This window comes from Erpetoichthys calabaricus, chromosome 2, assembly GCF_900747795.2.
Source record: "Erpetoichthys calabaricus chromosome 2, fErpCal1.3, whole genome shotgun sequence".
In the NCBI taxonomy this organism is placed as follows: domain Eukaryota; kingdom Metazoa; phylum Chordata; class Cladistia; order Polypteriformes; family Polypteridae; genus Erpetoichthys; species Erpetoichthys calabaricus.
The window spans coordinates 191912808-191936875 of record NC_041395.2 but is presented as its reverse complement, the minus strand read 5'-3'; the positions used below and the strand labels follow the sequence as shown (position 1 = coordinate 191936875).

The window sequence follows — 24068 nt, the reverse complement described above, 5'->3', positions numbered from 1 at the left end:
CAGTGGGAGGAAACCGGAGCGCCCGGAGGAAACCCACGCGACACAGGGAGAACATGCAAACTCCACGCAGGGAGGACCCTGAGACAAAGAGCGGTTATACAAACCTCCTATGACGAATAAAAAATTTGGACGGCGTTTTCCCTCGCCCGGACGCGGGTCACCGGGGCCCCCCTCTGGGAGCCAGGCCTGGAGGTGGGGCTCGATGGCGAGCGCCTGGTGGCCGGGCTTGCACCCATGGGGCTCGGCGGGCACAGCCCGAAGAGGCAACGTGGGTCCCCCTTCCCATGGGCTCACCACCTATGGGAGGGGCCAAGGAGGTCGGGTGCAGTGTGAGTTGGGTGGTGGCCGAAGGCGGGGGACCTTGGCGGTCCGATCCTCGGCTACAGAAGCTGGCTCTTGGGACGTGGAATGTCACCTCTCTGAAGGGGATGGAGCCTGAGCTTGTGCGTGAGGTTGAGAAGTTCTGGCTAGATATAGTCGGGCTCACCTCGACGCACAGCTTGGACTCTGGAATCAATCTCCTTGAGAGGGGCTGGACTCTCTACCACTCTGGAGTTGCCCCCGGTGAGAGGCGCCGAGCGGGTGTGGGTATACTTATTACCCCCCGACTTGGAGCCTGTACATTGGGGTTTACCCCAGTAGCCGAGAGGGTAGCCTCCCTCCGCCTTCGGGTGGGTGGACGGGTCCGAACTGTTGTTTGTGCGTATGCACCGAACAGCAGTTCGAGTACCCACCCTTTTTGGAGTCCCTGGAAGGTGTGCTAGAGGGCATACCATCTGGGGACTTCCTCATACTGCTGGGAGACTTCAATGCTCACGTGGGCAATGACAGTGAGACTTGGAAAGGCGTGATTGGGAGGAATGGCCCCCCCGATCTGAACCCGAGTGGTGTTTTTGTTATTGGACTTCTGTGCTCGTCACGGATTGTCCATAACGAACACCATGTTCAATCATAGGGGTGTTCATATGTGCACTTGGCACCAGGACACCCTAGGCCTCAGTTCGATGATCGACTTTGTGGTCGTGTCGTCGGACTTGCGGCCACATGTCTTGGACACTCGGGTGAAGAGAGGGGCGGAGCTGTCAACTGATCACCACCTGGTGGTGAGTTGGCTTCGATGGTGGGGGAGGATGCCGGTCAGGCCTGGTAGGCCCAAACGTGTTGTGAGGGTCTGCTGGGAACGTCTGGCAGAGCCCCCTGTCTGAAGTAGCTTCAACTCCCACCTCCGGCAGAACTTTGACCATGTCCCGAGGGAGGTGGGGGGACATTGAGTCCGAATGGGCCATGTTCCGGGCCTCTATTGTTGAGGTGGCTGACCGGAGCTGTGGCCGTAAGGTGGTCGGTGCCTGTCGTGGTGGCAATCCCCAAACCCATTGGTGGACACCGGCGGTGAGGGATGCCGTCAAGCGAAGAAGGAGTCCTACCGGTCCCTTTTGTCCCATGGGACTCTGGAGGCAGCTAATAGGTACCGGCAGGCCAAGCGGAATGCAGCTTCGGTGGTTGCTGAGGCAAAAACTCGGGCATGGGAGGAGTTTGAGGAGGCCATGGAGAACGACTTTTGGACGGCTTCGAGGAGATTCTGGTCCACCGTCCGGCGTCTCAGGAGGGGGAAGCAGTGCAGTGTCAACACTGTATATGGTGGGGATGGTGCGCTGCTGACCTCGACTCGGGACGTTGTGGGTCGGTGGGGGGAGTATTTCGAAGACCTCCTCAATCCCAATAACATGCCTGCCAATGAGGAAGCAGAGCCTGGGACTCGGAGGTGGGCTCCCCCATCTCTGGGACTGAGGTCACCGAGGTGGTCAAAAAACTCATTGGTGGCAGGGCCCCGGGGGTGGATGAGATACGCCCGGAGTTCCTAAAGGCTCTGGATGTTGTAGGGCTGTCTTGTTTGACACGTCTCTACAACATCGCATGGACATCAGGAACAGTGCCTCTGGATTGGCAGACCGGGGTGGTGGTCCCCCTCTTTAAGAAGGGGGACCGGAGGGTGTGTTCCAACTACAGAGGGATCACACTCCTCAGCCTCCCTGGAAAAGTCTATTCGGGGGTTCTGGAGAGGAGGGTCCGTCGGATAGTCGAACCTCGGATTCAGGAGGAACAGTGTGGTCTTCGTCCTGGTCGCAGAACAGTGGACCAGCTCTACACCCTTAGCAGGGTCCTGGAGGGTGCATGGGAGTTCGCCCAACTAGTCTACATGTGTTTTGTGGACTTGGAAAAGGCGTTCGACCGTGTCCCTCGGGGAATCCTGTGGGGGTGCTCCGGGAGTATGGAGTACCGGACCCCCTGATAAGGGCGGTTTGGTCCCTGTACAACCGGTGTCAGAGCTTGGTCCGCATTGCCGGCTGTAAGTCGAACCCATTTCCAGTGAGAGTTGGACTCCGCCAGAGCTGCCCATTGTCACCGATTCTGTTCATAACTTTTATGGACAGAATTTCTAGGCGCAGCCAGGGTGTTGAGGGGTCTGGTTTGGTGGACTCAGGATTGGATCACTGCTTTTTGCAGATGATGTTGTCCTGTTTTGCTTCATCAGGCTGTGATCTTCAGTGCTCTCTGGATCGGTTCGCAGCTGAGTGTGAAGCGGCTGGGATGGGGAATCAGCACCTCCAAATCCGAGACCATGGTCCTCAGCCGGAAAAGGGTGGAGTGCCCTCTCAGGGTTGGGAGCGAGATCCTGCCTCAAGTGGAGGAGTTCAAGTATCTTGGGGGTCTTGTTCACGAGTGAGGAAAGAATGGAGCGTGAGATCGACAGGCGGATCGGTGCGGCGTCCGCAGTGATGCGGGCTCTGCATCGGTCTGTGGTGAAAAAGGAGCTGAGCCATAAGGCAAAGCTCTCAATTTACCGGTCGATCTATGTTCCTACCCTCACCTATGGTCATGAGCTATGGGTAGTGACTGAAAGAACGAGATCGCGAATACAAGTGGCTGAAATGAGTTTCCTCCGCAGGGTGTCTGGGCTCTCCCTTAAAGATAGGGTGAGAAGCTCAGTCATCCGGGAGGGGCTCAGAGTAGAGCCGCTGCTCCTCCCCATCGAGAGGAGTCAGATGAGGTGGCTCGGGCATCTGATCAGGATGCCTCCTGGACGCCTCCTTGGTGAGGTGTTCCGGGCACGTCCAACCGGGAGGAGGCCCCGGGGAAGACCCAGGACACGCTGGAGGGGACTATGTCTCCCGGCTGGCCTGGGGAACGCCTCGGGATTCTCCCGGAAGAGCTAGAAGAAGTGGCCGGGGAGAGGGAAGTCTGGGCATCTCTGCTCAAGCTGCTGCCCCCGCGACCCGACCTCGGATAAGCGGAAGAGGATGGATGGATGGATGTAGAAACAGGTTTGAAAAAATAAAAAGCCAGGTTGTTGAGCAACGTCTTTGCAGACGCAAGTTTAAAACGTGACTACTGTTTTATGGTGTTGAGTCCTTATTTGAGAACTTCTTGCAGGAAGAGGCAGGTTACAGATCACCAGAACTGGAAATGGAAGGAAAAGTGAGACAGTAAGTGGCAGCGCCATCTCTTGACTTAGGGTGGAATTACCATATAATAAGCCCTAAAGTTGTCTCCTGTTTATGCTTGTGTGACAGTATTATAAAAAAATATTATAAAGTATTTTTGCTGGTGGAGGGATAAATATAAAGGATTGGTTGCTTTTGCTTTTTTGTTTTCTATTGTGTTTTGTTTTCATAATGTTTTGTGATGTTTTTAATATGAACACATGCTAAAGTGTTAACTTTGGAGCTCTGAAATTAACTCAGTTGCATGGTAAGCTCAGAAAACAGAAGAACCTTTCTCTTGCTCCATTATCCTTTTCCCACTTGTAAGTATCAGTTTATGTGACCATAGGCAGTTTGTAGTTACGCAGTTTGTAGTTACACACTGTCTTAGTGTATTCCTGTATTGTTCTTGTAATTCAAGCACAGGTCAGTAAATTATGGTACAGTATATCTGCAAGATAATATGTAAGTGAGTAGGCAACATTATACATTAGGTCCAACGTTTGTTTTGTGTGGTGTACTATTTATTTTTCTTTTTCAAGTAACATTTTAGAAGCTACTATGTTTGTTCCCTGCTTTATGATAAACAGATACAGCTTAGATGAAACTTGGTCTAAATGTGTCACCCATGCAAAAAATATTTACAAGCATCTTGTTGATGCTAGTTACCGTATTTTTCGCACCATAAGACGCACTTTTTTTTCCCCAAAAGAAGGTTGGAAATGTCTGTGCGTCTTATGGAGCGAATATTACGTCACAGACCATGATGTGTATTACCCGACAAAAGTCGACATCCAGGGGTAGAGGGAGACAAAACTCACTGTTACGTTACAGGCATTCCCTCTGTGCTTGGAGGAATGTTACATTTACATTTACATCATTTAGCAGACGCTCTTATCCAGAGCGACTTACAACAGTGTTTGTTAGTTTTTTCGCATACCCCTTGGGGTCAGAGCGCAGGGTCAGCCATTGTACAGCGCCCCCTGGAGCAATTACAGGTTAAGGGCCTTGCTCAAGGGCCCAGCAGAGTAGGATCTCTTTTGGCAGTGACGGGGATTCGAACCGGCAACCTTCGGGATACCAGCGCAGATCCTTAGCCTCAGAGCCACCACTCCGCCAGTTAGATTCATCGACTCGGCATCTAATCCTTGTGTGTGCGTGAGTTGCGAAATGTAAACAAATATAAACAAAGGCAAGATAGCATCTACATCTCATGAGGGAGCAAAGCGAGTGCAGAAAACAAAATACTCAGCAGACGATGTTTTGCGCATTATCACTGAGTCAGACTCTGGACTCGATAGATTACCAGCCGCTGGACTACTTCAGGCTGTTCTTTCCTGAAGCTGCCTTTCAGCTACTGTCAGACGAGACAAACAGGTATGCAGAGCAATTTTTTTGAATCGAGGGCTGTGCTTGCACCGCATTCTCATTTTTCAAACTGGAAACCCACAACAAAACACGAGATGAAGGGCTTTGTGGCATTACAAATATAGATGGGACTAGACTGGCGATATAACTTCAGGGAGCATTGGTCCAAACGTGCTTTGTCCCCTGGTGGCTTTGGACAGGTTATGTCGCGTGATGATAGGTACGTGATGCTGCAAAGTGATTGTGAGCAACTGAGCTTAATAAATTCTGACACTAGCGATGAGGAGTTCTTGGGGTTTCCATAAAACTAGAAGAGTGCTTGAACCTTAAAGTCTCTCCTTATTTGTTAATGACAGTGATGATGCTTCCTAATACCGCTGTTGAATTTACATGGTTGAAATATTATTCTGCTATATTTTATTAAACATATTAGTGCACCATTTGGTTCAGAATATTTTTTTTCTTGTTTTTCTCCTCTAAACCTAGATGTGTCTAATGGTCAGGTGCGTCTTATGGTGCAAAAAATACGGTATCTTCTCTGAAAAAAGACACTTGCAAGTGTTTCTGAACTGAATTTTTCACAAGACATTAGACATTATATTTAAGAGTTTAGCATAAGTGTGAAAACCTTTATATTCCTTTATATGTAAAATGACTGTGTGACTCCCTCACTCACTATCAACAAAAACACAATTTCCTGAATAGTTAAAAAGCTGAGTACATCTAGGTCAGTTGATATCTGCTATGAAAGAATCCTTTGATGTTTCAATAATTACAGGTAAAACTAAATACCCCAAAATCTCAAAAATGCCTTGATGGATTTAATTGAAATTTCGTGATGTTGTTTAAAATAGAAAATTATCTGGTGCATGGTTTTTTTTTTTTTTTATTCCTTAAAAACGTAATGTGGTAGCGAGGGCTCTATTCTAATGCATCACATCTTTTTCTTGGCACACTGCTGAGAAATGATTGCACAGAGTTACAGGGCTTGCCATGTATGCTAATGAAGGCCACCAGCAGAACATCATAAGCAATAGTATGGAAGGAGTGAAGATATTAAAGTGTTCTGCACAGGATAAAAGAGAGGGAATCAGGCATTGAAGGACTCTTCGATTTCATGCAATAACGTCAACATGCTCCACCTCACTCCTCAATATCCTATACTAAAATAAATGTGCTCCGATCGTCAAGGATGAAACCCCCGTTTCTCAATTTCATATACTAAAATAAACGCACTCTGATCTCCAAGGAGCGCTGCTTGACTAAAATGTCATATAAAATTTTAAATGCATCAAGAGGGGAAACTAATGTCCGTAACACCTCCTATATGATTTCACTACAACTGCCGGACAGGATGATGTATGGCGTGAGCTGTGAAGTGGGAGGAGGAGTGTTCCACAAATCTCCGGTAAGACATGTTTAGCAATAAAGCTTGAGTCGGTTTGCCAGGTAGGAGGGAGAAATGCAGGGGAAGCAGTTTCCTCATGTCCAACACAAACAAGTAGCAACTGTGTCATTTTATATACTTTGTGCAGCTTAGTAAATCCATACCATACAACCAAAAAGGCAGAGGGATGGACAACAGTACATATACTGTTGTTCACAAGATTATTTCTTTTTTACTTGTTCTCTTTTGTACAATCCTTACTTCTCTCCTGGTCCAAAACTTACTCCTTCATAAAAGAATTATTCCCTTTGTTGTTTACCTTTCAGACTCCCATGTCATCTTTTCTCTCTATTTACGGGAAGAAAACCGGTGGCAAAAATTGGCCAGTGTGCACCCCCCAGCAGTAATTTTAAGACACCTCCAAAACATAGTACCAGTTGTTTTGTTCCACTACAACTGCTACAGAAAACAACCCAAAATTAGAACATTCAGTTCATTGCCCCACCTAAATGTGCAGCCTCTAAATTTAAAGTACAACCTGACTCAGTGTTACAACTGTTTTCCATCTATGACTAGGACAGCGTTTCTCAACCTTTAAGTATTTGCAACCCGAGTTTCATAACAGTTTTAATCGCGCCCCCCCTAACATTTTTTTTGAAACCCTAATAAAATTTATTCCTATATTTTTTGCTGCTGATCCCTATGAATAGCGAAATTACTCCACATATGGCAACATTCGCGCCCCCTTTTTTGTTACTTCGCACCCCCGCCCCACAGTTTGAGAGCCGCTGGACTAAGACAACAAAAAAGAATAGAAGCGTGAACATGAAACTGATGCAAAATGTGAAAATGAATGCTTGAATGAATGATGTAAACAAATGAAAATCATGAACATGTAGTAAAAATAATAGTAAAAATTCCCATAATTCCCATTATTCTTAGTGATTACCTGTTTGAATTCAAAGAATATAGTTTCCTGTAAACAATCCGGAAAAGCCAAGGCCAGTCACCAGGAAAAGCAAGAACTGATCAGTGACAGGAATGTTTTAGTCCTGTGCAATTGTATGTAGCATATTCAAGAGTAAGGACCTCCCATGAACTTGTAATATAGCCCCTGGTTTAAAAAAAAGAAATAAAGACATGTAGATCATGCAGCAAGCCAGCAGCAGATCCGACCCGCATCTCCTTAGCGTGCGTTCAGCCCCCTTCTTCACAATGCGGGCGGCAGCGTGCCACGGGGGGTAATTAGGGGTGGGCAATCGAACCGAGCAGGGGGCAAAGCCCCCTAGTCTTTTAAGAGTTTAACTGAAGCAAAAACAGCTTTTTACATACCATGTACATGTCAATTAAACATGGCTAGAGAATGAGAATGGGGACTCGAAAAGGCAAGCAATTTAAAACTCTTATTGTATTGTTTGTCTTGTCACAGTTACTTTATAAACCCAATTTCTTTTTCTACAAATTAAAACTTTGTTTCCTTTGTTTTTTCCTCTATCTATATATATATAATTCACTAAGCCGCCGACAAGTAGCCACCCATGGAAAGCACGCAAGACAGCCACGGCCACCAACTCTAAGACCATTGGATACGATGACAACTCGCAGAGCCACGCCCACCAACTTGGACGCGATGCCTCGGAAAACACGCCGTCATTTATGTTTGTCTGTGCTAGAGTCCACATGCACCTTTGACATGCAACCACGTTGACTGTTCATAGAGGCATGTTTCTCGCTGATGTGAATCGCTGTATGCAGCGTCTAAAACAGTTTGTGAGGGGTATCCCATGGGATCCTTAAAACAATCCTTTAACACTGAGGTTAAAACACAATGAAGGAAGCAGTCATTAAAAACCAATAAGCCCTGTGCCTCTTTTTCATTAGCGTCTCACCTGCTTCACCGATGCAGGCCCTGCAGCAGTCGAGACGCTCTCTCAGCAGCTGAACTTCTCTGTGCCTGACTCCACTACTCTCAGTCGCCTGATTAAAAATGGCCTTTTGAAGGAGAGCTATGGACCCGCTATACCACAGGAACACATTGCCTTCGATCCAGCTTTCTCTCTCTCCTCACTCGCTCGCACACTGCACAGGGGAGAAATGCCTGCAGCACGACTCCACCCGGAAACCATTTCAGCCACACTCCCACGCCCCTCGCTACGCTGTGAGTGTGATTATTATTTATTTAAAAATGTCCTTTTGAAGGGAAGCTGCGGACCCGCTATACCACAGGATCACCTGTGACATTGCCTTCACATTGTTTTCCTTTTATTTCTGATCCCGTCGAGCAGATCAGACACCCAGGCAAACAACACTGAATAATCAATAGCTGCAACTACTTTGCCCGCCCCAAATCCTCACCTGAGTCGGTTTCATCTGTGTTCAGCAGTGTTTCTCAAACTCGGTCCTGGTGAACCCCTGTGGCTGCAGGGTTTTGTTCCAACCAGATTCCTAATCATTAATGCCGGTGAAATTCATCCGGGATAAGTCGGTTTTTCAAACGCAGCCGTGTAGCTGGATGTAATAATCCGAGATGAATGCGTGCCCCCGCACTGAGTGAAAAGCCAATGTATATTGAGTCTAGAAAACATGATCAGCAAGTCTTTGATAGGCTGCAACAAAATGATGAAAGTACGGGCGCATTTTTTTCACACAAGCTGTGTGTGTGTTGGGTGTTAGTTAGTTAATTAGTTACTCGAAGGATTTCAAGATTTAATATGCACAAGCGGTAACACTGCAAAAGCAGCCCAAACCAGAAAAGACGGCTGGCAAAAAGTGGCCGACAAATTAAACGCGTGTGCATATTACTTACTGAAAGCAGCGTTACGGATTTTGCAAATGTTAATTTTTTTCCCTCTGCTTAAAAAACATTAAAAAAACGGTGTGATTATGTGGCGTATACTACGCCGTGGGTTGGTATTCAGCGTGTAAAACAGTTTGTTTGTCGCGGATAATTTGCTTTTTATTTTTACACGAAGACAATTTCCTGTTAGATTGGCCTTTGCGATGACAATTAATATGGCACAGGGCCAAACTTTCAAAAAGATATGCATGTATCTGCCAAAACCAGTTTTCAGACACGGACAGTTGTATGTTGCTCTCTCCAGAGTTCCATCTTTTCATCCACTTACTGTTGTATCCTCAAAACCAACACTTTTAGACAACTGTGTCTTTCCGGAACTGTTCAGCCATCAATAAATGATTATGCGGCGTATGCCTGCAGGAACACGTGCGAGCGAGCGAGCGACACACACACACACACACACACATACACATACAGGCGTGCGTGCGAGAGAGAGAGCGCGCTGGACGCATAAGAATAATAATAATTCATTACATTGATATACCGGTGTTTTCAATATTCAAAGCACTATCCACACAGGGAGGAACCGGGGAAGCGAACCCAAAATCTTCCACAGTCTCCTTACTGCAAAGCAGCAACACTACCGCTGCGCTACAAAGCAGTTAAAGAATGCAACAGGCTCGATTTTGTTTTCACTTCTGTTTACAGCGATCGGGTCGTAGATAGCATTATTGCAATGTTACTTTTCTTGGTGCCTTATTACATTATGGATGTTTCACATGTTCATTTTTTTCCCTGTGCTTAAGACATTAAAAAAGTGTTTCTCAACTGTGACTCCGGAACAGCTCCGTACGCAAGCTATATTAAGCGTCAGCAACGAAGACTCGCTACAACTTAATGAACAAGTGCTGAAACTTATCCCTACCGACGAAGTAACTTTCACCAGCGTGGCCTCTATTGTCCCAGACGATCTCGCTTTCAGTCACGGACAATTTTATGTTGCTCTCTCCAGATGTCCATCTTTTCATTCACTCACAGTGGTATCCACAAACCCACCCCCATTTGGACAACTGTGTCGTTCAGGAAGTGTTCACCCATCAATACATAATTATGCGGCTTATGCTACACCGCGGGTTGGCTAGTATTATTAATTTTTTTAAGACACCCTTTTCAATGCATTATTCATTTCTTGCCAGCACTTACTGTTTCAAAGTGTATTGCTAAACAGCCACATGATTTATGAGAGCATGCTTTAAATATTGCAAGTTATCACCAGTCCCAATGTGGTGATGTCTAAGTCTCCCCTAGCTGCTCTTCATCCCCGAAAAATCTCAAACTGAGTTGAGACTCCAATCCCCACCTCTAGTTGGGTTTGGATTGAAACCCTTTCTGGGAGAAACTAATCCCCGGCTATAGATACAGCTTTTGGTCCACTCTTAAAGGAGAAAGAATAGAAACATACCTACTTAAGATTTATCCCCTGAAAAACTTTCATGGATAAAGCCATCCAAGGCGCAAGAGCAGCCACTCAAAAAAAAAAAAAAAATGAACATGAAATAAAGAGTAGTGAGCCAGGCCATTTGGTAATAATACTTTTGGAAAGTCTTACTGCTCTTTACCAATATTCTTACTGGTTGACATCCCTAATTGAAATGCCTGGCACCAGAAGTATTATGGAGATCATATAAATAATGAGATATCTTGGAGATGAGACAAGTTTAAACACAAAATGTATTTATGCTTCGTATACATACAGAATATACACATAGCCTAAAGGTAATTTAATACAGTATTTTTAATAATTTTTGCATGAAACAAAGATTGTGCACAGTAGCATCAGCAGAATGTCTGTATCAGCTTTTAAACAACAGCAACAACAAATAACGGTAGGATTTCAGTCTCCACCTAAGATACTGCGCTTTGAGTAAAAGGTTACTGTACACAGAGAATAAGGAAAAAACACAGTTACGATAGTTGATAACAGATTGTTGGAGCATATGTTCTCTTAACTGCACCGCGCAGCACTTCTGAATCATGGTACTCACCCCATCACGCACCGACGTTTGGAAGTGCTGAGCAGCTGATATTGTACCTTCGGTAATGCATTAATGACTCACCAGGTACACCACCACGAAACCATCGTCAGTGTTTTGGTGCACCACTTGAAATTCAAAAGGAATTGAAGAAATTGGTTGTAAATGGGAAATAACAGCTCATGTGTAATTCACATCCATTCATGAGAAAAAAAAAAAAATTACACAGAACAGGTTAGAACCCTGCGTGCAAGTGAGGTCAGGTGTGGTATTTTCTCTTGTAGGGTCATGTAGGCATTCAAAAAGCTTGGATTTTGGAATTTCAGGTTAGGGATATTCAACCTATATTGATGTGTGCATAGCAAAGATGACAGCTCTTTTCTCTTTTTATTAAACAATAGCTTTATAGGTTTGTTTCTTCTAATTAAACAGAGGCTATATTTAACCTATGACTAATAACATTCAAATCTTATTTGAATGGATGGTCTGAACCTTTGGTTATATGAGAGATTCATGATCTTGACCCAAACACAGATTTCTGAGCTAAATTCCAGAAAGAGTCTCTGGATGCTGACCACTGTATTAAAACATTAAAAAACAAATATTTTTATGCTTGATTAAACAAAAAAGGATGTGTCGTGAAAAAATATTTGCCACTTTTTGATTTCCTCTATTTTTCCTTATTCAATAGTACTAGGGTGTTGTACCGTGTTAGCCATTATGAATGTAGAGAAAAGCCAGCAAAATGACACCTTTTATTGGCTAACTAGAAAGATTACAATATGCAAGCTTTCGACGGCAACTCAGGCCCCTTCTTCAGGCAATCTGGCTAACTAGAAAGATTACAATATGCAAGCTTTCGAGGCAACTCAGGCCCCCTTCTTCAGGCAAGATTGCCTGAAGAAGGGGCCTGAGTTGCCTCGAAAGCTTGCATATTGTAATCTTTCTAGTTAGCCAATAAAAGGTGTAATTTTGCTTGGCTTTTCTCCTTATTCAATAGAAATACAAATTTTGTTTTGTACAAAATACAAACCGAGTAATCACAATACATAATTTTTTACATATTTTTTATAATGTTATATTGAAGAAAAAAAGTTCATCAACAACTATATCATCCATTTTATAAATTGCCTTCTTAGTCGCTCAATCAACCAATGAACCAAATTTAAATAACGGGTTAAATTATACTAGACACACAAGCTTGATTACTGCCAGCCCTATTGAATCTAAATCACTTAACACTAGAATTACCAGAGCCTACGAAAAAACTCGTAGATCCATCCCACCTTAAATCGCTTTGCACCTCTCCATCAGCATTCATGAACCCCCATCTAACAGTGCTGTTTTCACATAAAGAGGCGCTATAACAGAGGTGAACTCAGATCATGACGATGGTTCTACATCGGAGCAAGAATAAACGTCGTACTTGTCCATCGCTGTACTTTGTTTATCTTCACGGGAAGCTCTGCAGTCTACTTGTGACTTACGCTGTAGGAAGTAAGTAAATAAATCAGGATAAATAAGTAAATAACATTCGATCTGGCTCTTATATACAAAGTACAGCGACAGCAGTATCATACATTTACACCGGCTGTTACAGACTGAAATCAAATGTATGTTTTCATTCTAAAATAGTATAGAATAAGAGCAGCTCACTTCTCAAAACGGACTCGTCCGGGGTCAAACCCATGAAGTTTTGATTACCAGTCAACAGTTGATACCGTTGCGCCACCGAAGCGGTCGTAGCAAATGCGTGTCAATGTCGCACCCTAACACGGGTTTTTTTTCTGCAGTTATATTCTTGAACAGAAGCGCACTTGTGTTATATTTGTACCTTTTGTGAAAGTGTTTATTTGATATTTGGAATTCAGGCTTCACACATTATACACTTCATGTCTACATTTTGTCAATTATTACTAAAACATGAAATGTTTGTTTTAATGATGTGTTTACTGTACATAGATTGTTGTAGACACAGAACACACATGAAATGCATGTGTTCCAAATAACGATATAGTATTTATAAAAGGTGTCATTTTGCTTGACTTCAAGCAACTGACACGCAGGTAAACAGACTTGTGCTGAGAAAACAGTCCGGCGGTGGGGGATGTGATAGCAGGCTGCTTATCGACACATTTACAGGATAAAAGACGCTGATGGAGAGGTGCGAAGCGATTTAAGGTGGGACGGATCTACGAGTTTTTTAGTAGGCTCTGGTAATTCTAGTGTTAAGTACGAGAGTCGTTCAAAAAGTTTCCGCACTTTGTTGGAAACAGTGAAGATGGGAAGAGTAGTCATGTCTGAGAGTGTCATGTGACTAGTTCTGTCTGGCAAGCCGGCTGCCCTTGCAGTTTAGTATAAGAGTTGTCACCCAGTGGAGAAGATGGCTGCGAAACCTATAAATTGCACCAAAGAAGAACAGCAGTCTGTCATACGCTTTTTGTGGGCAGAAGGTGTGCGGGGAGCACAAATTCTTCTCTGCATGTGTGGTTGGTATTGGGATACAGTTCTCTCTCATAGAGTCATCTGTGAGTGGATTGAAATGTTTGAAAATGGCTGTACTAGTGTGACTAATGCAGAGCGCTCCGGACGTCCAGCTACGGCCACAGCCACTAGGAATGAAGAAAGAACCCTGATGTGAAAGTAGCAGTGCATCAGTGGCTATGTGCTCAACGAAAAAACATATTTTGCTGATGGCATTAAAAAGTTGGTACGACACTAGCTAAGTTTCCATCCAGTTTTTTGCGACGTTTTGTTATCGACAAACAGAATATATACGTAAAAAAAAATGTGCGAAATTTGCTGTCTCCAGCCTGTTTCCATCAAACTGGCTTTTTATCGATAAAATGGTGTGCGTGATGACGTCATCCCCCCCCAAAACGAACTGTCACATAACTTTTGTTGTATCGCGAAAAAAATCTGCCCTTGAGCCGTTTCCATACATAATTTTGTGTATGTCGCAAATTATCTACCTTTTGTTTTCCACGTTACACCCCCTCCACTAAACAAAGAAATGGAGAGATTATTCAGACAGTTTTTTGAAATTTGCCAGCTTACTGTTATTTAAGTTTCACAAATAATTGGAATTGTACATAATATCCGAAGACGACAGCAGAATGAAGCAGTTGCTTGACTGATAGCCCTAGAGCTCGAAGAAAGTACCCCAGTGCGACGAAACCCACGGGTATGGGAGAGACGACGGAATAAGACCTTTTGGGAGGAGGTGGTGGAGAGACACTTAACAGAAAATCTCTGGCTGCAACATTTTATAATGACACGGCCAACGTTTGAGATGTTGTGTGGATTCATCAGTCCTGATGTTGCACCCATCACAGGTTGCCACCGACCACCGGTTCCAACCCAAAAGCGGATTGCCATCGCCCTTTACAAGCTGGCAACCTGCGCAGAGTATAGAGTAGTTGGAGAAACTTTCGGGGTTAGTAAAACTACCGTCCATCGATGTGTATATGCTGTGTGCACCGCTATTAAAGAAAAATTAATGCGGCGTTATATCAGACTTCCGACTAGCGGAGGCCAATGAAATTGCATACCGCAATTCCTTGGTGCATCTTGTGCCACAGATTTACGGTGCGCTGGATGGCATGCATGTGCCTATTCTTCCCCCGACGGAAGGCTACCGCGATTACATTAATCGCAAAGGGTGGCCATCTATTGTTCTCCAGGCCCTTGTTGATGACAGGTGCATGATACGAGACATTTGCGTTGGCACTCCTGGAAGTGCCCATGATGCAGCTGTGTTTGCAGCATCGGATCTGTACAGGTGAGCCTACCTTTCAACATCCCTTCTCAGTGCGATAACAACTGAATTAACCTGCTTCCCTTAAGGTTTTTAATTAAACTGAAATTTGAATTAATACAAAATAACGACGTTTAATCAAAAAAAAACTCTCTTCATCAGACCATGAGAACCGCTCCGCCATTCCCGTTTTGATTGCACGTGATGAAAATGTGACACATTTATTTGCGCTAAAGCCCTTTTTTCCGACAAAAAGTGTTTCCGATGTAGTTTTTGCGACATCTGAAGTATCGATATGGAATCGGAAAATTATTATGTCGACATGTACAACATTTTATCGATAATTAGCATTTCCATCAGCTATATCAGTAAAAAAATTTGAAGCGCTAAATATTTTTTCGCAAAAACTCCTTGGATGGAAACCTAGCTACTGGGAAAATTGCATTGCAAAGGAAGGTGACTATGTAGAAAATGATGTAATTTGTTTTTGAAATTCTTAATAGAGAAAAAAAAAAATGTATGTAGAACCTTCACAGCAATATGAAGTTGGCTGAAAGTTCTCAACAAGAAGCAGACCATACCTCAGTCTAAGAAAATTCCAGGAGATCTGAATAAAAATTTCCGGAAATATATCAGTTGTTAAAAGGTTACAAAACAACCTCTATAACTTTGGAAGTCCAGCAAATAACCATGGAAGCCATCATCTCCAAATGGGGAAAAAAAAAAACTTGTAACAGTGGTAAATCTTACAATGAATGACTGGCCTAGCAAAATTATTCCAAAAGCACATCAAAAACTCATTCCAGGAAGTCATCCAGACGAACATATGAGGAACTGCAGGACTATATCAGCTTACCTAGTGTCAGTGTTCATGTTTTCACTATTAGAAAGACACTAGGCTAAAATTAGATTCATGGGAGAGTTGCAAGGTGAAAACCACTGCTAAACAAGAGGAACGTATCACACATCTCATGCAAAATTTGCCAGAAACACCTTAATTACTTCCAGTCCTTTTAGGATGATGTTCTGTGGGCTGATGAGTCAATGGTATAACTTTTTTGGAAGTTATGAGTACTATTTCATCTGGTATAAAGCAAACAGAACTTTCCACAGTAAGAACATCATGCCCACAGTCAAACACGTTGGTAGTAGTGTGATGGTTTAGGGATGCTTTGCTGATTCAGGATTAGGGCAACTTGCTATAATTGAAGGAACAATGAATTTGACTCTCTACCAGATAGCACTGAAGGAGAATGTTTAATCATCAGTCTGTGATCTGAAGCTCATACATAAAATTGGGTTGTGCATCAACACATCAATCCAAAGCACAAGAGCAAGTCCACATCTGAATTGCTGAAAAGAAAAATTGGAATGGCTAATTAAAGTCTTAACTTGAACCATATTAAGATGTTGTGGTGGGACCTTAAACGGGTAGTTCATAGTCAAAAAACCCTGAAATGTGGCTGAATTAAAACAATTCCATATAGAAGAGTGGGTCAAAGTTTCTCGATAGTGATGCCAAAGACTGGTCTAATGTTAACAGAAATGTTTGTTTTCAGTTGCTGCTTCTAAGATGACACACTAAGTAAGTTTAACTTTTTCACAAGTATGATATAAGTGTTGGTAAATTTTTCCTTCACTAAATCAAATAATAATAATGTATTATTATTTAATCAAATGGTCATTTAAAAATTGCGTATTGTGTGTTCTCAGGTTGTCTTTTGCATTAAAATTATTTGGAGATCAGAAACATGTTACAAACAAGCAAAAATGGAGGAAATCAGGAAAGGAGAAAATACTTTTTTTTTACATGGCATTGCCATATTATTGAAATTTGTTTGTTTTTTGCATTTGTAGATACATTCACAGATTCTTTACCCTTAACTGCCATTTCTAATGCTCTTTTTGTAAATAGACATTGACTGACTGCTGTGACAAGGGGCCAGGCTGCCAAAGTAGTAATAGATGAAGGATGCAGAGAAGCAATTGCAGGCAAACCTGTGATGTTATACAAGAAACATGGCTACAGTGCTGATCAGCAGAAGCTGGCTTAGTGGACATCCATAACACTAGAATTACCAAAGCCTACGAAACAACTCGTAAATCTTTCCCACCTTAAATCCCTTCCGCACCCTCGCTGTCAGTGTCTTTTGTCTTGTAAATGTGTTGATAAGCAGCAAACAGCCTGCTATCACATCCCCACACCGCCGTACAGTTTTCTCATCTCAAGTCTGTTAACCTGCGTGTCAGTTGCTTAGAGTTGTATAGAGTAAATACTATATTGTTATTTGGAACACATGCATTTCATGTATTTTCCGTGTCTACAACAATCTATGTAACACGTTTTTCATGTTTTAGTAATAATTGACAAAATGTAGACATGAAGCATATAATGTTGTGAAGCCTGAAGTCCAAATATGAAATAAACACATTCACAAAAGGTACAAGTATAACAAAACAAGTGTACTTTTATTCAAGAATATAACTGCAGAAAAAGAAACCCGGGTTAGGGTGCGACATTGACACGTCTTTAATCCCATTGCTTTGGTTGCGTAACGGTAAGAGCTGGTGACTGGTAATCAAAGGGTCACGAGTTTGACTCGGACGACTCCGTTTTGAGAAGTGTGTGCTGCTCTTATTCTTACTATTTAGAATGAAAACATACATTTGATTTCAGCCTGTAACAGCCGGTGTAAATTTTTGGTACTTGTAAAGGTTAGCTTTTTTTTTTTATTATTCAGTTTTATTCTCCCAGTCACGTTTCACGCTCCCTCCGACCTGACACTGCTGTTTTCACATAAAGACGTGCTATAGCAGAGGTGAACTCAGATGATGAAGAGGGTTCTACATTGGAGAAAGAATGCACGTTGCACTTTTGCTGAGAAGAAGACTGGGAGAGTTTTCAAATAAGTATTATGAGGCTTCATGTCTCAAGGACACTAAACCTAAATAAATGGATATATCAAGTGATGGATGAATGTTTTTGGATATAATGATTAATGTATTCATTCAAAATTAGAGCAGAGAAAATAATAATTTTTCAAAAATTAACAAATGTTAATGCTTACTAATACAAATGCTCATCTGATAAATTTAAAGCTGCTGTATTGCCCCAATCCAAATTAAACCTATTAGTTCCTATGTTTCTGTGTAATTTTTTACATGCTGACTCAAATTTGTATTTTATTCTAAAGGTTAAAGTTTTCTTTATAGGGTATTTGTTTAACCTAATGTGAATTCAGCATCCAAACCATGTGATACTAGAAAGCACCCTATGTGTGTCTCCCCTGTAGGAGTAGGAGGAGGTAGGAGCGCGCACTGATGTACCCACCACATGACAAACCAACTCAGGATCCCAGATTAGAACTGAGTGTAGCCATATAGCACTATTCATTTTCTAATGGTATAGGTATTAACAAATAAGTGCACATTTTACAGTTATTGCTAAGTGATTACTTTTTTAACCAAGATTTTAACATTTTTGTGTGGTAAACTGCTTCCTGTTTTATACATTGAAAACACCTAATTTGTTTCCGTTTTTTACACTTAATTATACTGAAAACCAATCCACTATTTTTTTTTATTTTATTGATTTTACTGAAATCACACAAAATTCCATACAAATAAATCAATTTTTACAAAAATAAGAAAACAAATCAACCCCATCCCTGAGAAAGAGAGCTAAGCCAGCAGAGTAAAACTTAAAGCTAGTAAAAATAAGTACCCTAGGTTCTTGTCTATAAGCCGGACTCGTGTATAAGCCGGAGACCAAAAATCATACGAATTTTTAAAATAAAATCTTATCATAGATAAGCCGGACTCATGGATAAGCCGAACGTACTATAACCTATAACTAATAGAAGGGAGGGAGGTCAGTGGTCTCACTCGCACCCATTTAATTTCTTTAAGGGGGGAGAGAGTGTGAGTTATTGGTGTCTCTCTCACTCCCCGCATGGCGCGGTTGGAGCGGCCGGAGCACGTTCTTTCTGCTCTGGGCGTCGCCGAGTAAACACCCGCGCGTAGCGGTCATTTATATTGTGATTTTATATGTAAGCATATTTAAATATATATCGCGGATTTTTTGCTGGTTCGCGGATTTCTGCGGACAATGGGTCTTTTAATTTCTGGTACATGCTTCCTCAGTTGGTTTGCCCAGTTGATTTCATACAAGGGACGCTATTGGCAGATGGCTGAGAAGCTAGATTGCTTACTTTTCTCTCTCTCTTGCGCTGACTATCTGTGATCCTGACGTATGGGGATTGAGCAGGGGGGCTGTTCGCACACCTAGACGATACGGACGCTCGTCTAAAAATGCTGAAAGATTATCTTGACGTTGCTATCTTTTCTGCAGCTGCTTCCTGAAACGACATGCTGCACAGTGCTTCGCATACTTAAAAGCTCGAAGGGCACGTATTGATTTTTGACTGAAAAACAAACTCTCTCTCTCTCTCTCTCTGCTCCTGACGGAGGGGGTGTGAGCTGCCGCCTTCAACAGCTTTGTGCCGCGGTGCTTCGCATACTTAAAAGCCAAACAGCGCCATTGATTTGTTTGCTAGAGATTGTTTTCTCTATCTATGTGACATTCTGTGCTCCTGACAGGCACTTCTTTGAAGAGGAAGATATGTTTGCATTCTTTTAATTGTGAGACGGAACTGTCATCTCTGTCTTGTCATGGAGCACAGTTTAAACTTTTGAAAAAGAGACAAATGTTTGTTTGCAGTGTTTGAATAACGTTCCTGTCTCTCTACAACTTCCTGTGTTTCTGCGCAAATCTGTGACCCAAGCATGACAATATAAAAATAACCATATAAACATATGGTTTCTACTTCGCGGATTTTCTTATTTCACGGGTGACTCTGGAACGCAACCCCCGCGATGGAGGAGGGATTACTGTATAAGCTGGATTTATGTATAAGCCAATATTCTATTTTTTCATTTTCACAACTTTTTTACTTAGATAAGCCGCGGCTTATAGACAAGAACTTAGGGTAAATAGAATTAAGAATTAATAAGTTAATAAAAATAAATGTAGAAGAAAAAAAAGAAAACGTGGAGAAAATCTGCTTCCTCGGTGCTTTAAAAGCTTATTCTAAAATGTTATTGATTAGATCCTGCCAGGTTTTGAAAAAATACTGCACAGATCCTCTAAGTGAGAATTTTATCTTTTCCAGTTTCAAATAGTATATAGCATCAGTTACCCACTGACTTAAGAGGAGTTAGGATACTTCCAGATTAGCAAAATAAGTCTATTTTACAATAGTGTAGTAAAGGCAATCACAGTTTGTCTTTCTCCACTTTAAGTCCATCTGGGAGTACACGAAACACAGCTGTTAATGTGTTAGGACGAATTGTGACACCTAATCCACTATTTTTAAAGCACTAACCCTCATATATATTTGGTTTTAATTATGTGTTAATCTTTTAAAAAATAGTTGTTTATTATTTGATTAAACCTTTCTTGTTTTTGGAAAGACTATAATCAGAGCTTTAAAATTTAATTATAATGATATTGATAATTAATTGTAGAATGATTTTTTTGTTATATTTTTATTCTAGTCTACTGTTTTAAAATGTAAAACTCCTATTTCAGAATATCTGAGAGCATGAACCCAGTTTACAGCCCTGCACCTTCAGGGGTTCCCTATGCAAATCCAAAGGGAATTGGATATCCAGGTAACTAATCTTGCTTGTCAAAGAAATTTTACTTTACATCTACTGTAATCACAAATTCATTACACTTGATAAATGCGCTGAAAGAGGAAATAATGTTTAAGGTAATGATCTGTGATCAACTGTTTTCTAGATAAAAAGAATGATTTCCCTATTAATTTCATCATTGACTTGTTTAATATTTACTGTATACATTATATAAGGTGTGTATTTGTATATGTATTAATTTTTTTTGAACTCTGACAACTGTATTATTTCTTACCTTTCCATATGGGAAGCCTGTAGGCATTCTCAAAACAAACTATATTCAACGTTTTTTTTTTCTCAGAATTGAGTATTATGCTTTTATGATATCTTAATTGTGTCATTAGAATGTAGGCATTGCTGAAATTTGTCAAGCTGTGACAACCAAGCAAAAACTTTTTCAGATATTTTTCATTACTTATCAGATACAGGACCCATCTTAGAGACCACTGCCAGAATACACAACAACACAAATAACAATTTGTTTATGTCAATGTCAATTTATTTATATAGCACATTTAAAACAACATAGTAATGCTGTGGCCAAAGTGCTTTACAATAATAGAATAAAAGAAAAACAAAACAATTAACATAAAAACATAAATAGAAATAAAATATATGAACATAAAATAAGATACACAATAACTAGAAGTAATGTTATATAATCACAAAGAGGAAACCATCAGTATTACTGAAGGTCACAGAATGCAAGTGAATAGAAATGAGCTTTTAATCTTGTTTTGAACAGTTCAATTGTAGACCACTCCTTTATGTAATGAGGTAAAGAGTTCCACAGGCGAGGGGCAGCAGCTGCAAAAGCCCTGTCCCCCTTGGTTTTACACTTGGTGCAAGGGACAACCAGAGACAACTGTTTATTAACAGTTGATAATACTTAATTAAAATAATACCTGGGATTATTTCTCCCAATGTGGTTGTTTGATTGTGATAACATGGTGTCTCAAAAATGTTTTTCAAATTCTTTATTGCTCCTCTCCCAAATTGATTCAGTCCTTACAATTACGTGTTGATTTTTAAGTGCATTTTATTTGCATGTTTGATTCATTTATGTCCACTTTTACTAAAATATTTTCAAAGTAGCCTGACTTAAGGCACAATCATCAACCTTTCAGTTTAAGAACTGTCAATGGTAACTTCTCCAGTAGTTATTTTTACAATGACTGGTGCCAAAAGATTATAGGTTGTGTGAAAGCTGGAGAAATTTGCTGCATTTTTATATACCCAGCAAGTTACATTTGAAAGAAAGTTAATAACCATTTCAGCAGGAAATGCATTAAATTTATTTTAAAATTAATACATTGTGCTTGTTATTGGGACTGGATGAGCCCATTTCCTTTTGAACTTGTGTCTCATATCTTCCTATGATGCTGCCTTTTATCTAAACTGACAGCTGCCTTTTATTTTTGAAAGTTCAGAAGTGTTTCCAATGCCTTTGCCTCCTCTGTTGTGGCAATTATTAGACTGCATGTTTGGTGTGTTAAGTAGTAATGTTGTTGCTACCTGCAGCATGGATAAGAAGAATAACAAGTATCCTCTATAATATTTTTCATATACCATTCTAACAACATTTATTACAGTGATCATGATCATGAACACATTTCAAAGTAAATAAATATTTAAAAAATCACAGGTGTCATTCACAGGAATAATTATGTCAGAATGTATTGTTATGGTGTTAAAAGTTACTGAATCTTTTTTTTTTTCTTTTTACTTTTGGAAAGCTGGGTTTCCTTTAAGCTATGCAGCAGCTGCACCTGCATACACTCCTAACATTTATCCAGGAGCAAACACAGCATTTCAGGCTGGTAAGAAATTCAGTTGGAAAACTTTGTTGCATTAAATCGATACACAATTTTACTTGTATATCTGAAGTCAGTTCTGTAGGTATATTTCTTATTCTTCTTAAAGTAACAGATCATCTAGCACACTGTCCTAAAATTGTTTTTATGGGAATATAACAGTTTTGAAAAGATAATTTTAGCAGATACAGGTAGTCCCCATGTTACGGACACTCGACCTAGGACTTACGAATGAGGCCGCAGCTGTGACACATGCGCCTCATTAACTGCCGCTCCGTCATCTTTGACCGGAGGACGCTGCAAGTAGTGGCTGGAGGGGTGCGATTTCGCTGCTCATGCAGTGTTGTGTCCCTCGGGCGGCTCCCGGCAGCAAGCGAGCGGTGACCCGTGGTCCATAGTCACTGGGGCCACAGCTATCGCTCATGTGCAGGACGGAGGCTTAATGGGGGGGTTCGCTGTCCGCCCACAACGCCGCCGCAGCTACTGCTCCTGACTGGACGCAGGATGGATGGAGCGGTGTAGGGCGTTTCACTGCCTGCCCACTACACACAGCTCCCCCCAAATCGTTTTTGGTGGGTGGCTGGTAATGCTGCAAGCGGTGACCCGGTTGTGGCTGAACGGAAGCCATTGAGGGTGAACGGGGAGGCGGGGGGTAGCATTGTAGTGTTCTTCGGGTGGCTGCCTGTTGAATGGGGGCGGTGGTGGGCGATTCACTACACGCCTTTGGCCGCACCGTGTTTGTTCTCGGTGGGAGGACGCACGCTGCCGGCTGCATACTGTAGTGGAGGTGACTGTGTGGTGGGTGGGTATTGAACTGCCCCTTGCTACTCCCAATCATTCGCCATAGCAAGCCTGCTTGTACTGTTACGTACATAGCAGGAAGTTGTCTCTTGTCAGTATACCAGACGTGCTGATGCAGAACAGTGCTGTGCAGAAGAGCTCATCATAACCTTTTGTCTTCACCCTTCAAGAATGTCTCTGAAACACAAATCTGATGCAAGTGTTGGTGATACAATAAAGAAGAGAAAAGCAATCACCATTTAAAATAAAGTAGAAATAATAAAAAGGTCAGAGAGAGGTGAAACTCCATCATTCATTGGCAGAGCACTTGGTTACAGTCAGTCAACAGTAGCATTTATTAAAATAATGTACCTGTTCTGACTTACATACAAATTCAACTTAAGTACATACCTACAGTCCCTATCTTGTACGTAACCCGGGGACTGCCTGTAACTGGGTCTAATATTTTTTTATATTAATGTTACAACTCTTTATTAATGTTACAAGTAGTAATATTTGATCCTGGTCAAGTGTGTTTAAAACTTAAAATGTCGTAATTTTTTTTTTTTTAAAAGGGTACACCCCAGGCACATCATATAAAGTGCCCTGCTCTCCATCAACTGGCACTGTACCACCATACTCCTCCTCCCCAAACCCTTATCAAACAGCAGTATATCCAGTTAGAAGTGCCTATCCACAACAAAACCCTTATGCACAGGTAGGACAAAAAATCAACATTAAATTTCTTTATGTACATCTGTTTATTTATGTTTCTAGTTTTTAGATATTTCATATTAGGAAATGAACTTTGTAATCAGAGCAGCATTGTGTCCATCTTCTTTAAAGTAAGATGAGGCCATACATTGCAAGTGCTGTGTTCCTGTTTCTGCATTTATTTTCATTTTTATATTCTGTTCGGATTTGCAAGTGCTGTTTCTTTTTTATTGTTGGAT

General features: G+C 41.7%; 1 protein-coding gene across 4 annotated transcripts in view; it reads left to right on the top strand.

The window, feature by feature from the left end:
* Window positions 1-24068, top strand: part of fam168b (family with sequence similarity 168 member B) — a 108566-nt gene that overhangs the window by 9096 nt on the left and 75402 nt on the right. For all 4 annotated transcript variants that reach the window (XR_007934002.1, XR_007934001.1, XM_051922066.1 and 1 more), the window contains exons 2-4: window positions 20415-20497; window positions 22258-22341; window positions 23691-23833. Coding sequence is in view for 2 of the 4 variants with exons in the window: in XM_051922066.1 (XP_051778026.1) it covers window positions 20428-20497; window positions 22258-22341; window positions 23691-23833 (297 nt within the window). In the remaining 2 variants the exon portion in view is untranslated. The remainder of the gene's footprint in view (window positions 1-20414; window positions 20498-22257; window positions 22342-23690; window positions 23834-24068) is intronic.